General features: G+C 43.9%; 1 protein-coding gene across 1 annotated transcript in view; it reads right to left on the bottom strand.

Moving 5' to 3' along the window:
- Nucleotides 1-2,642: 2,642 nt before the first annotated feature.
- IL18RAP (interleukin 18 receptor accessory protein) overlaps nucleotides 2,643-14,904 on the bottom strand; it is a 34,648-nt gene continuing 22,386 nt past the window's right edge. The window contains 5 exon segments of the mRNA XM_075562570.1: nucleotides 2,643-3,054; nucleotides 3,840-4,013; nucleotides 9,287-9,424; nucleotides 10,846-10,997; nucleotides 13,363-13,501. Of these exon segments, the coding sequence (XP_075418685.1) occupies nucleotides 2,678-3,054; nucleotides 3,840-4,013; nucleotides 9,287-9,424; nucleotides 10,846-10,997; nucleotides 13,363-13,501 (980 nt within the window). The 3' untranslated portion in view covers nucleotides 2,643-2,677.

The raw sequence follows: 14,904 nt of genomic DNA, 5'->3' as shown, positions 1-14,904 counted from the left end.
TCAGTCTCAAACCTCACAAAGGCGGTTCTACCCTGTCCTATAGGCTTGTCAACATCCATGCCAAGGAAGTGAGTTTGGTTTGGGGACCTAGACTACTGACTCAAACCTTTCTACTTTGCATATAGTCGCTAGTCCATTCTCTGTCTCTTCATTGGCCTAGTATTTCGGAGCCAGTTGATTCCTACCTCCAATGCCCCCTACATACGGGTGTGTGCTTCCAGCTCTTCACCAAGGTCAGTGTTCGAGGAGAAAGGGAAAGATGAATTAACTATGCTTCACTCAACAAGCAAGGACTGACTACATTGACTCCCAAAGTAGCTCCTTTCCCCCCTTCCCTGCCCACAAGAGGCACTTCTCATAATGATAGTGCAGTGACGAACCATGTCCTGTAGGTTCCTCGTCGCCTTGGATTTTGCCCTTCCGACTTGCTTTCCAGGATCAGACTGACGTGGAATGGAACTGTGCCCCTTACAGAGTGAGATAGTTAGTTTATTGTGTCAGCCTGGTCAATAAACACATGTGGGATTAATTGAAGGGTGGAGGCTTAAATAGCTTGGGGAGCCTCACCTTTCTTGTCTCTTGCTCTTTGATCATCAGACCAATTTGCAAGCTACACTACCTGTGGGACACCTAACCTGTGAATTGTGTCGTTGTCATTTGAGGTCCCTTTAAGACTTGTCTTGCCAGAGAATTGGAATGTACATCCCTGGATCTGGGGGCTGACGGTTGGTGACCTGCCTTACTGTTTGCTGCCTGTGCTGGGATAGCCTAGCTCTCTCTACAGAGGACTACCTGGTGGCCCTCAAGACTTGGAGGACTGCCAGTGTCTCACAACTCTCTCATGGGAGTGAATTGCACTGAGCCATTTGTATTCCTTTATAATTGAACTGTACATTTCTTGTATTATCTATCTATCTGTATATAATTTAACAGTTCATTTTTTATATTATATATCTATCTTTATAAACATATATATTTATCAGCAATCTGGTTTTATCTCTCTAGAGAACCCTGTCTAACACATTATGGTACCGAGAGTGGGGTGTCAAAGTAACATTGCTAGTGTTAAGACTAGTCAGGCTGGAGAGCCAATTTAAGAAGCCCATATTTGTGATTTTATTTCTCTAGAAGCATTCCCAGTACCCTGCCAACCCCAAATCAAACGCAGTGCAGTCCTGTCCATTCTGGCAATATGGTATGGAGCTCTGTAGGCCAGAATTTCTCAAACTTGGGGTCACAACCCCTGTGGGGGGGGGGTCAAACAACCCTTTCACAGGAGTCACCCATTTCATAACAGTAGCAAAAGTACAGTGATGAGGGAGCACCAAAAATAATGTCATGGTTGGGGGGTCAGCACAACATGAGGAACTGTCTGAAAGAGTGGCGGCATGAGGAAGGCTGAGAACCGCTGCGCTAGGTGCTTGGCTGTGATCATTACCAGGGCAGACCACCAGGCTTTTGTTTGGTTTTGTTTTCCAGGTGGCTTTGAGTATATGCCACTGAGAGTGAGTGAGGGAAACAGAAGCTATCACACACACACACACACACACACACACACACACACACACACACACACATTTGATTTTGGGCATCACAAATAGCCTGATTTAGGAAAAGCTTTACAGTGATTTTATTATCATAAAATCAGAATGCTTGTATACTTTTCAGAGCAGGTCATAAACAGTTTTCAAAGGTAATAGAAGGTATTTTATAATGCTAGTACTGGTAAGAAGAATTAATACCGGAGGCTCACTCTTTAGAAATTGCTTGCTTATGTGAAACCGTTTTGATTGTCCAGGACACTCAGATCCAGGGTCAGTAGTTGAAGGTGGTTTCTTGAGACGTTGTTCCTATATCACTTTTGTGAAAAGAAGGAGTCATGGTGGTGCCGTGGGTGAGGCGCTGGGCTGCGAACCATGTGTCTGGACAGTTCAAAAGCACCAGAGAGCAAGATCAGGCTGTCCGCTCCCATCAAGATCTATATCCATGGCAATCCATGGCTGGGGCACTGTGGATGTGAGCCCACTTGCTGGCAATAAACTATTTGGATATCGTGAAAATAATACCTCTTAAGGCTGCTTTATTCCTTTGTATGTGTCTAAGTGAAAATCTTCTTTCTTGAGGTATATTTGCCCTAGCTTGAGGACAGAGAACACACTCCCTCCATGACCATGGTGTCTCGCAATGGACACAGCCAGCTAGCCAGAGCTTGTCTGGGGGGAAAACGGTCTAGGCAGTAAGTTGGATAAAAAGGAGTCTAATTCAGCAAAAATCTAAGTTAACGTTAAGCATGCAACTTGGTCAAGAAAGGGTTTATGGATTTCTTTACAATGTACATGACAGTTCACAGGCACAAACCCAAAGCGGCTGTAGCTGCTAATTCTGCTCAGACCACGAGGAACAGACAAGGATTCGGGGCATGGCACAATGACTGTGTGCAAGACTCCTGCGAATTTGCCCTCTCTCCATCCACAAGCAAACACCAGAGGTTTGGAACACCAGCCTTCATCGCATCCCAGTGCGTGACAAACTTTCCTGGGTCAGAAGAAGATGCGTTCAATTTGACATCCGCCCAACCGATGCTGTGGTTACACTCAGGACATCCCTAGTTCTTCTTAACAGATCTCGAGGGCCCCTTGTCACCATTCCCTAAGCTGCGAGCTCCCCCTAGTGGTTTCTACTTTACAGAGTCCTTGCTAATGAAAACATCCTTGGGGAAATTCCAGGATGCTTTCGTATGAATCCGGGAATTTTTCACAGGCATGTGGTAGCGTATTTGTGTCCAGAACCTAGAATTGGGAGGAACTGATTTTAAGCCTCTCCAGGTGATGGTGGGCAAAACACTGAGAGCTTTCTTAACAAGATGAGGTAGAGACGCTGGCTCTTCGAAGGAACAGAAGTTAATTAAAATTAGTTTCAGTGTTTGATCGTCCAAGGCCAGATTGACCGCTGCTTGTAGTTCAAAGACGGTGGGTCCGTTGACATAGTCAGGGCTCAGGATAAATATTCCCCTTCTACTTTTCTTGATCATACTCACAATGTCCTCTGCATACACTGGAAATAGAGAATTTCATTATTTGTTAATTGTCATTGTTTAACTTCAAGTTACATTAAGCCTGCTTCTTCTAGATCTATCTTGAAGATCCCTTGCAAGTCAAGCTCTTAAGGAAGGAAACGTGGCTTATGCAAGAGGTGAACGTGTATTCTAGTCCAGAGGCACTCTAGAGTTCCTATCCCTGTGCTCTGCCTCCCCAAGTTGGCAATGCCTCTGGAGCACAGCTCCGATATAAGGAAAGGGGGGATGCAATAGAGCTGTGGAAAGCACCGAGGTCCTTGCTTGTGGGTGATCTCTGGGGCAGAGTTGGCTGCAGTGGAGCAGGCTGAAGTCCGTACAAATTATGGGTGAGCCAGGTTGGGACCAGGGCCTGGAAGTCAGCTAGATCCAGGGCTAAGGCTTCCCCTAAGCTAAGGGCCAAGCCCACAGTCTCCAGAGAAGAGGAAACCACTGGGTAGCATAAACAGGACACTTGCTAGTGAAGTGCTGGAGGGAGATCTTTGCTATGGGCAGTATCCCTAAGATCCAATATAATATCTTCTTCTGAAGGTGTGCATGCATGTGTGTGTGCGTGTGTGTGGTGATGATGATGATGGTGGCAGGCCATGTCTCTGGAACACACATTCTCTCTTTTCTGTTATTGCCCAGTACGGCCTACCGTCACAAAACTTCCCAATCTTGAATGTCCTTAAAGCAAGAATGACAGAAGGAAACTTGAGGACAGCTTGCATGTAACTGCCTTTCTTCTGTTGCTCTAAATCGGATCTAGGCGTGCAGGACCTACCTCCTCCTGGGACCACATCTCTCTCGAGCAAACACAAGGTGTATCCATGTTTGTTTTCCAGAACTTCCGGGAACAGGTGAACCGCCAAGTGTTCCTCACTGGGAGATGGAGAAGCCTCGCTCTCCAAGCTGCGCCCTTTCGAATAGGACACAAACGCATCAAATTCCTTTTGATCTAAAAAGGGAAATGATAGAGAATTAGGCTATTTACGTGGTTAATAGCCTAGTGCCTACGGGGAGACATATACATATACTTTATGTTAAATTGATAAAAATCAGATTTAAGTTTTCCACAGATTGTTTTTTCTTTTTTACGGAGCAGCTGTGTCCATTTTTAAAGTCACAGATCTGAGTGGTGTCGATTGCCTGCCCACAGTTGAATTCTAATTTATGAGGCCTGGCTGCATGTTCACGGAGGTTAGAGCAAACATCTGGGGCCTGCAATGGTTCAACCTCATGTATTTGGGACTTGCGCTGAGCTTCCTTTGCATCTACTGCATTTCTGTCTCATTAGTTCGACATCGAAGAAGAGTCAGCACCGTAAACGTGTGATCATGTTCAGTGAGCAAGGCTTTCCTGAGGAGGAAGAAAAATATCCTTCGTAGAATTACAATAAAGTTTCTACATCTAGAGGCGTGTCTACTTGCCCTTGAGTCCATTCTGACTCATGGCGACCCCAGGTGTGACTGCAGAGCAGTGCTCGGGTTCTTGGCAAAGAGCTTGATAGAAGGCTGGGACTTGCTTCTGTGGAACCACTAAGATGCTCAGACCATCGTCTTTTAGGTTAGGAGTTGATGGAAAACTGCAGGTGTCATGCCGGAAGTGTACACACACACGCACGCACGCACACGCACATGCACGTGTGTAGTTTCCAAAGGTGGCATCAACGTTTGGAAGCCTGAACTTTGGTTTGAGGGCCATCAGCGGCTCCCAGAAGAAAGTCTTCATTACTCATTTCCATGAAGGGGACAGCCGAGAGCACACCATGCAGCAGTTCCGCTCTGTAACACACCCGGTCACCAGGCATCGAGATTGATTCTGCAACACAAAGCCCCAGCCCCACTAGCAAGGGAGTGGAAACGCGCGTTTTCTCTGCTTTGAGCGCGGTAGAATATACTGTCAGCTTCTTGTGCAACAAACACACAGCCTTGCATTTGTTTGCCAGCGGCCCAGCAGCAGCCCTCTCCCGCCAAAGGCATTCTCTTGAGGGCTACTCTGTGCCTTCAAAAACATTTCAAAAGTCGCCCGTGTCGGTATTTGTGGAGGAAAGCTGCGATTGTCTGCCCGTGCGATGCCTACAGCCTAGTAATTCTCAGACGCCCTATGGGGCTGTCTGCTCTGTCTTAGAGGGTCAACATAGGATTGGCATATATGTCTACGTTCGAACAGGTATGTAAATCCCTTAGCGAACCAAGGATCATAATGATGTCACTGGAGGCTTTTCTGAGGATTTCGTGGAATAATGAACAGGAGTGCTGATATAAGGGACTTGACGGATGTGTTTCCTCTTCTAGATAGGGAATTTTATTTGTGGAATTTGTTTTCTGATCATTTAAAGATCTCGTATGCCTCTGTTGACTACATTGTCACACACACACACACTGATTCCAGGATGTGCAAAGGGACTAACTGGGTGAGACAGAAAACCTCACAGGCATTGCAGTCAGACAAGCTGATTCGTGGATTAGCGCTCTATTCAAAGCCTTGGAAGGAAACGTTGTAACGAACAGTAAGCAACAGCACTAATCCTCGAAGCTAGTTGGCAGCACCCTTGTTCAGTGGGGACCTGAAAAAGAGCCTCGGAGATGGAAGGGCCAGCAACAGAGATGAAAGAGGAAGAGCCAGAAGAGGAGGTGACCAATGAGCTGAGGTTCAAAGGATCTGTCTACGTACCATTTCATTGCCCATGTGGGAAAGAAGAGATATACAGAGCGTAATGTGCAGGTAGGTGCTGTGCATTTTAAGTGTTTATTAGTCTGTGTTGATTCAATTCCTTACATCTCCTTGTGATACTCCAGCAACGATTGTCTTATAAGCTGAAAATGCTACATATCTTCATTTCTGCGATGGCAGAGTCACAGTATTAGAATACCCACAGCGTGTGAGTAATACAAGGCAACCGTACCCATTGCCGTCGGGCCGAGGCAAACTCAGAGAGACCATCGAGGACAGGGTGCAACTGCGGGCTTTCTGAGACTGTCACTGTTGAAGGATGTGTTTTTTTTTCCCCATAGAGAGGCTGGTGGTGTCAAACTGCTTACCTTTCTAATCTCAGCCCAACGTGTAACCCTCTACACTACTCAGGCTTTCCCCAATTCTGGCATCAACATCACTGAAATTGTGGATATTAGGAACCGACATAAGAGAAACATTGCTATGATTTTTTAATTAGTTTGGCCAGCAGAGGGCACTGCAGCGCTGTGCTTGAAAACCTTGCCTCCTAATTGAATGATGTTTTTGCAAGGTAAGAAAGGATATGCTTAAATATGTCCTTTGGCTCTTTGGGGCAAGGCCTAGAATCCTAAGCAAAATATTTTAATAAAAGAAATACGAAGTCACCGGGGCAAGATTAAGATGTTAGTTTGCTTAATTTAAAGCAGATGTGTGTGTGTGATATAGAAATAGATGTATGTGTATGTGTGTGTATGCATTTGTATATGTATATGCATGGGAGAAAGATGAGGATTTCTCTTCCCAGAGAAATGTACAGTCTCAGAAACCCCCAAGAGCACTTGGAGTCAGTCCTATAGGATTGCTCTGAGTCAGAATTGACTTTGGAAGCATTTTACATACATATAAACTCCAAACACACAATATATATGACATATATATACATATATATGTAAACTCAACAGTTTTAAATAGCTCAAAACACCCTTGCCTTAAGAATTTGTAATTCGTAGGTTGTCTCAATAATTGGCATTAAGCAAGGTGGGAGTGATACATCTCTTTGTGGTCACTTTCCGTGATGATGTGACAACTCTTCCCAAACTTTGTATGGAGGGAAAACCACAGGAAACTGGAGAGGCCATCGCCATGAGGTGAATCAGCACCATCCGTTGGAATTCAGCAGAAGTCTTGCACAAAGGGCTCCTGCCTTTCTACGTAAGGGAATCACAGCAGCGCCTGCAAATATTCTGACTTAGAACCAAACCCAGACGCACTGGTGCTCTGCAGTTGCAGGGGCTCGCTGCCTAGCTTGCGGTTCTCACAGGCCCACTTAACCACGGCGCTGCCAAGGCGCACACCCTAACCCAGATCCATGCATGTAGGGCCATTCTCCTAGTCTAAAGAAACAAACACTACTCAACACTACTCTTCGGTCTTAGGGCAAAGCGGATAAGACACTTCATTAATAAGGACCGGGCTGTTATTTTTACAAAACTTTACACTTTGAAGTTCATTTTTTACCATCATAAAAGACTCTCATTTTACAAGGGAAGCGAATGGATACAATAGCCAATGGTAACTCTTAAACCTGACTGTGCGGGTCCCAATCCCAGCTCTCACAGGGTGTGGAGATCAAGGGTAGGAAATGACTCCCGTCTCTCTGCCTGCCTTCGAGGATAGTGGTGGGAAGGCAGGTAGCTTTGGCACCCAGGATTCCAGCGCGAACCATCGGCAGGAATGGTGTTCAGCGTACACCGAGCACTGTTCTAAATGCTTAATCAATCCTAACTCCATGGATCGGCACAGCTTACGATGTAGTTCGGAAAAGTAAGGCATGGAGAGGTTCACATACTTCTCATATTGCTTTAGGTTCATTCACAGAGAGACGCATTGAAGTCCAACATGCCCGCCAGATAATACGATCATCTACCAGATTTCCTGGTTTCTGGAATTGGAAGAAACGTCTTCTCCGCCTGCTTTTAACACTCGCAGGTATGAGGTCATTAACATGGGACCCAGACCCATGAGGATCAGACTCTAAACCTTGGGCTGGCCGTATCTGGAGATCCTCCCTCAACTCTGCCAGATTTGGGCCCAGCTGGCTGCCCCACATCCTTCTGTGATGAGGTTCCCACACACACGCAGCTGTTCTTGGTCCAAGAGGGCAGCCCTGAGAGACGAGCCCTGATACATGCAGGCCCCTCTTGGCTTTAAGTGCCTATCAAGCTTCTGAAATTCTTTTAAGATAAGCCTGAGGAAACAACGCCGGGTGTCTATGACAGCATTTTCTCTTGTCTGGGTCTTTACTGAGGAGCCCTGGTGGCATAGTGGGTACAAGTTGGGCTGCCAATTACAAGGCCAGCAGTTCAAAACCACCAGCCCGATCTGTGGGGGGAAAACCTGAGGGCTTCTACTCCCATAAAGAGTTGCAGTCTCAGAAACTCACAGGGGCAGCTCTAGTCTACCTGAACCGACAGGGTCGCTATGAATTGCACTTGACCAATGGCAGTGAGCTTTGTTTGGTTGTTTGGTTGGTTTATTGATCTATTGGTTTTATGTTCTTTGTTGCCTTCTGTGCTGGTTCATGTCATGTGTCGGTGTGAGTGACCTGGGGTGCCCAGATATTCAGTCACACTCTGTTTATGGGAAAGGAACCCGTTGACCTTTGAACGACTTGGGGTTAGGGGCGCTCACCCACTGGCCTGTAGAAAATCTGTGTATGGCTTGTGACTCCACAAAATCCTAACAATGCTGATTTTGTTAAATTACCGTAATGAGTAAATTAAAGTATATTCTGTATATTATATGTATTATATACTGCACCATCCTAAAAGCGGCCATTTCCATAGGAGCGAAAATATTAAGCTTTTATAAAAGTGCCAAGTTTTTTGCGCCTCCTCGCTTAACGTGATTTTTGTTTGTTAAGATGATCCTTACACTGGATTCATTTCTCTTGAACGGCTGGGAAGCCACAGCTGCAGCCCTGGATACATGGTTCATGTTAAGCAATCCAACTTTTTCTGTGGTGTCATGACTTTGCTCTGCTCTTTGGAAGTACTTGTATCAACCCTCGTGGGACCCGTGGGAGTCTCATCGTGCTACCCCGTGTGTATGTGGACTCAGTTCATACACACTTGTTCCACGGTCAGCTGTGGTGTTTTCACTGTGAATCGCCTATGAATCAATCAACTGTCAGCAGAGGAGCTGCCCCTGGACAATATGGATGAGCTTGGACTCCTGGGAAATAAGGCCCTCTGCCTGAGGACCATCTCAAACAGAGAACAAGGGAGAGTGTCGAACTTTCTGTTTGACCTGAAACTTTTGTGCATGGCACTGCTGAAATTTCCACTCTGCCTCCTGGTCAATGGTTTCTGTTTGTTTTTTTTTTTAATTGCCCTGCAATTATAGATAATCCAAATCCTTAAGATATCTCTCTCTCTCTCTCTTTCTCCTATTGATTCTGTTTCTCTGGATTATCCCAGTTAACTCACTCTCCAAACCAGTTCGAAGAGGAACAGTCAGAGGTTCTGAAGTGGCCACGCGTTGTACTGTCCTTACCGCCGAGGGTCTCATCCTTGCTCTGGTAGGTACGAAACAGGAGCACTATTTCAATCCAGTACACGTAGAGAAGGGCGCTTGCCGACAGCGTGCCCACCATGAGAATGATGGTGCCCAGTAGTATGTACACGAAAACCACTGCAAGGGAAATGTGGGCACGGTGAACAGAGAGGAGATGCGCAAGCATAGAGAAGTAGCCCTGCCTTTCGACATGATTGCATTCAGGCCAGCACGGTGGATTTGTTTACCCAAGGCCATTTCCATGTCCAGGTTGTTGAAATCCCTGCTATTGGCAGCATTCCTTTTACATCTGGGAATGTGTCACTGAGGTCTTGAGAAAGCCATCCTCAAATCAGTTCCAGAGACGCTGGGACAATGGCACCGACTAGATCTGGGTAGCCTGGGAATTGGAACTATCTTTATTTCTCCCCTCACTACTTCAAAATCCCCACCTGGATCTCTCTCCTTCCATGTTGTAAATTATTTATAACCACTCTACTGAAGTTTACCACTACTCATCTGCCATGTTGTCATTCGGTGGTAACTTGTGTGTTTCTTATTCAAATGCATGCACCAATCTTTAAAGCCAAAGATAAAGACATTTTACAATTCTAGTTACTTCTTCAGTCTGAAGATGATCAAGCATGCAATGAAGACCCATTGATAACTGGTCATTAGAATGCCATGTGGAAAACAGAGAGGAAGAATCGGTTTGAAAAATAAGGATTTGATCATATAAATGAGACTAGAAATTCCATGATAGAAGTTTTTCACGATCAATTACTTATTAGTTGGAAACACCTTTCTTTGACAACATAAATGGTGACTACACATGGGGACATTACTAGGTGTCAGAAACAGAAACCAAATCCACTACATCGGTGGAAAAAAAAACACCTTGGAAAAAATCGGTGCAGTCAGACAGAAGGAAGCCAAGGGCCAACTATGAAATAGATGAGCAATTGCTCAGATTCAAGTTCAAGTTGAAACTAAAGAAAATGAAAACAAGTCAACAAGAGCCAAACTATTATCCTGAGTACTTCCCACCTGAATGTAGAGACCATCTCAAGAATAGCTTTGACACGCTAGACACGACTTGCTTATGTGTCAGGATGCAGAAAAGGAAAGGAAAGCAGGAACGAAAACTAGGCCCTGGGACTTGCTTCCCACATGGAATAAGTTACAGTTATCTGTATAGTCGTGAAGGAAGGAATGGTTCCCGAAGGCTTCCAGGTACTCGGTGGATTTGTTAGTACTAATTCTGGATTGCTGGTGTGCAATTCCCTAGCTCTGTGACTTTGCGTAAAGCTATCAATTTATCTTTGCCTCAGTTTCCTTACTTATAAACTACAGATAATAGTGCCTGCACAATAAAGATGTTGGGAGGATTAAACCATCTAATACGTACAGGTGTTTAGAAGAGGGTCTGCCACCTAGTAATGTGAATTGCTATCATCAAGATCATCCTCATCATTATACTATTTTCTTTTTAAAAGTTCCTCTCCTTTTAATAAAAGCAAAGCAATTGCTAGTGTCCCAGGGAAATGCTCCTGGCTTACCTCCTTTCTTTTCTTTCAACTGGATGGACCAGGTAGTGTTGCCAATTGAGTTCTGGGCAAAGCAGATGAATTTCCTGTGAAGGTCATTCTGAGTCACTTCTTTCAAAGAGAGAACACATTGAAAGACTTCATCCCTTATTAGAGAGAAATTACTAGGAAAAAGCATAGCCATTGAGTTACATTCATTAACATCTAGTTGCCGTGTGTGAGACATGCATATCATTTGGATGCCAGAAACGGACGACTTATGAGATCAACCGGGTGTAAGAGATGCCAGAATTTAATATTGTGAGAGAGAAAGCTCACTCTTAATTACACTATTGAGCCTGATAAGAACGATGCTATGTAGGCGTCAGTTTGAGCAGAGCCTGTGACCCCCAAGTGAACTTTGTTCTAAGGACTAGATGGATCATCTCGACTTCCTGGATGGGATGAGAGTGCTGGCTGACTTGTCCAAGGGGAATGACCCAGAATGCATCTCATAGCAGCTGGTGAACTATCAGCAAATCCCTTCCCGCTTTCGCCGAGCACATGGCAGCACACCAGCAACGGCTTACGTAAACACGCTTCTTGCACGGTGCCCCATCTCAGCATCCTCTCCTCCTGGAGAAGCAATGTGATCCTTGGGCCACACTATAACGGGGGCTGTGTGCAGACCTCCAGCCGTGAGTTCACTATGAGGAGTAAGCCACTAACTATTGGGAATGGCACCTCTTATGGAAGCGGACCTTGCTGTTTCTTCAAGTGACTAAAATCTTGTTCATTCCAACACCTCTGATAGATGGTGTCTTTCTTGGCAAGCTTGAACTGTGGATTGGCATGGATTAAGTGTGGGCATCATTTAACCAACCTCAGCCCCAGAAGTTCTTCTTGAGAACAGATAACAATAATCATTTAGTAATAACATTTAAAATGACTACCTTTCCTAGGGACATGGTAGGCACCTATCAGCAACTCATCAAAGCACTGAGAGAGGGCTATTGAATCCCCTCAGTCCCCTCTGGGATGCCACTTGGTGTGACTTTCCTAACTTGGCTAACAATGAAGCTGAGACTCGAAGGAGAGCAAGTGGCCTAAGGTCACACTGCTGGGAGATTGGGTACCCGGATTCTTAGACTTTTCTTCTCCCTTCAAGAATTTGTAAGTTTCTGCATTTACTCACAACTTGGAATCTCCAGCATGGCTAACTACAGACTTCAAGTTGAGCAAACTGTGACAGATGTGCTATTTTAGGCTGTGTCGCTCTGAGGTGCATGGTCAGGCTAACCAGAAGCAACCAGCTTTTTTATTCACTGACTGCTTCCTACCTTCCAGGAACTCTGATGGCGTATCCCCTACCTTATACCTACTCCTAAAATTCTGGAATTTGACCCATAGATGGGAAGCATGCCAATCGAAGCTCATGGGGGTCACATGGTTAATCAGTTGAAAACAAATTCAAAGGTGTGGCTGTGTGATGTCAAGTTATCTAGTTGTTGCCACACTGGACTGGTTGTAAATGCAATGCGATATCCATTCACTATGAGACTCTATAACGTCCCTGCCTTAGACATTCTTGTCAACTTTTACTGTTTCCAAAAAAGATCTTTTAATATTCATATTGAGGTATAGTTTTAAAACTTAATTTATGTTTGCGCATGGAATTTGACTTTATTTTTAATCAGAAGGGAGACCTTTAATGCATTGTCTCTCTTTGGAGCAGAATTTCCAAAGAACAAGACAATATATCCTTTAGCATATTACATATGCCTCAGAAGTTAAATGCAAGCCTCTGATGCCTTTAGAGAGAGAAGTTCAGCTTCGTCATGTCTCAGGTAGCTTCAAGTTTCTAGAGGTTTTATTGCTATTGAACCAAAATCTCTCCTCAGTGAATTCTGCCCATTGCACTAGGTTCTGTGCTTTGGATAGAAATAAACTTAAAAATTAAGTTTAAAAAATATTTAACTAAGTTAATTTTTTCTCAAAAACCATGATCGTTTGCAAATATGTACAGATAGATGCCCCACCTCAATCCTCTTTTCTGCCAAGATACAATGCTTTAACCCTTCCTCACTTCACATATTTTGTTTTGTCAAACTCCGTAGTACTGTGTTACTTTGCCTGGAAGCATTCCAGACCGTTAATGACTGTCAAAGTGTGTATTCCTGAATTTGGCACACACTTGGGATTGAAGGTGCTAGTTAAAATAGGTGAGGGGCAGCCTCTTCACCCCTGGTTTGCATATGCAATTTCTAGGTCAGTATATTTGTCTGCTTATTTGCTTAAATTTTAGGAAAACCACACCAGACTGTGGCTTCAGCCTTAAACCAGACTTAAACCTTAAAATAACTTAAAGAGTTCATTCTATGCAGCCTAATCAGAAACTTCACTAGGACGCCATCTTTAAAGTTGACATGCACTTTGTTTTCTGTCTTTTATGTTTCGCCATTGGCTCGTGCATTGATACAGTGATGTGCATACTTCGGTGATGTCTCCAGGTGAGAACATACAGAGTGGGCTGCAAAAGGCTCGAGTCACTCATCTTCTTCTGGCCCGTTCTTGTCAAGTGTGAGGACTTACCATTTCTGCTCAGCATCGTCGATGGACCATCTTATCACAGGCTTACCATCCTTTTCAAAGCCAAATCGTGCTTTGCAGGGAAGAGTTAAAGGCTTCCCTGAAAATAAAGAGGCCAGAGAAGGCAGAAAGGATGCACATAAGAATACATGCTCTGCATGCAGGTGAAACAAGTGTGCCCAAATTAATGGGCAACAGCTACATCTCAAACATATAAATAACTGTAAGTTCCTCATAAAGTTTTATAGAGATCTAATTAATGGATCATAACAATTTAATAATGCAATCATATTAAGGTTTGTGTATTCATCACCACAATCAACTTTGGGATATTTTTTTCCTTTTTGTACCCATTGCTATTGACAGCCCATTGGCCCCATCACTTCCTTTTCCATGGCCCCAGGGAATTATTAACCCTGTTGCTGTCTTCATAACCCAGCAACAATGACCAAATACAATGGAAAATCCTCAATCAAAAAGAGAGCAAAAATTATTAAATGCAGAATAAATTCAAAATGGGGCAAAAGCAGAATAAATTCAAAATGAGTTGAAAGGGAGATCTAAATACAAGGCATTACATTCCAGTCTGGTTCAAGCTGTGAAAATCCACTTTACAATGCTCTTTGTCTGGTAAAAGGCTATGCACATTCCTAGACTATGGGAATTCACCAGAGACTCAATCTACATAGGGACCTACAAATGGATTTGGGACTTCTACCATCATCCATAATGTTCATGAGCTGAGTGTTTTGAATTTTGACTCTGGTACCACTCCCTCCTCTAGGTTTGGATTTTATTCTTTGCAATCTTTGGATCACACAGGTTGGTGTACTTCTTCCATATGGATATCACACTGCATCTATTGATGTAATCAGGTGGTTATTATTCTTCATCTTGCTTAAGTAATGAATTACATTTATTTCTTTTTTAATGTTGAACCATCCTTGCATCTCTGGTATTAATGCCACTTAGTCATAGTGAAATTGTGTTTGTGTGTGTGTGTGTGTGTTGCGAGATATCGTTGGCCAGAGTTTTGTTGGAAAATGCTCGTGTTTATCTTCATTAGGAATATTGGTCTGTATGTCCTTGTCTTTTGTTCTATAGATTTTCTGTCTTTGGGTATGTAATTTTTTTACCTTTTGATCAGCAGTTTTTTGTCTTTTTAGGTTTTGCTTGGGTTTAGTATCAGGATTATATTTGGTTCATAGAATGAGTTTAGAATTTTGTCATCTTCTATATTCGGGGATAGTTTGTGAGAGATTGACGGCATTTCTTCACTGAAAGGTTGGTACAAGTACCCTGTGAATCCGTCTGGGCCCAGGCTTTTCTTGGGTAGGAGTTTGTTGATGACCTTCTCTGTATCCGTTCTCCTGGGTGTGCTGAAGTTTTCTACTTTCATCTCTCTTAAAATGCATAAATGATGAAATACCATAAATGGTATTTCTATGCATTTTTCATTTCCTCTACATTATCAAACTTGGAGTACAACCATTATAGTAGTGC

Source organism: Tenrec ecaudatus, chromosome 11, assembly GCF_050624435.1.
Source record: "Tenrec ecaudatus isolate mTenEca1 chromosome 11, mTenEca1.hap1, whole genome shotgun sequence".
NCBI classification, from domain to species: Eukaryota; Metazoa; Chordata; class Mammalia; order Afrosoricida; family Tenrecidae; genus Tenrec; species Tenrec ecaudatus.
The sequence above is the reverse complement of the archived record's forward strand: the minus strand, read 5'-3'. Positions and strand labels throughout refer to the sequence as shown.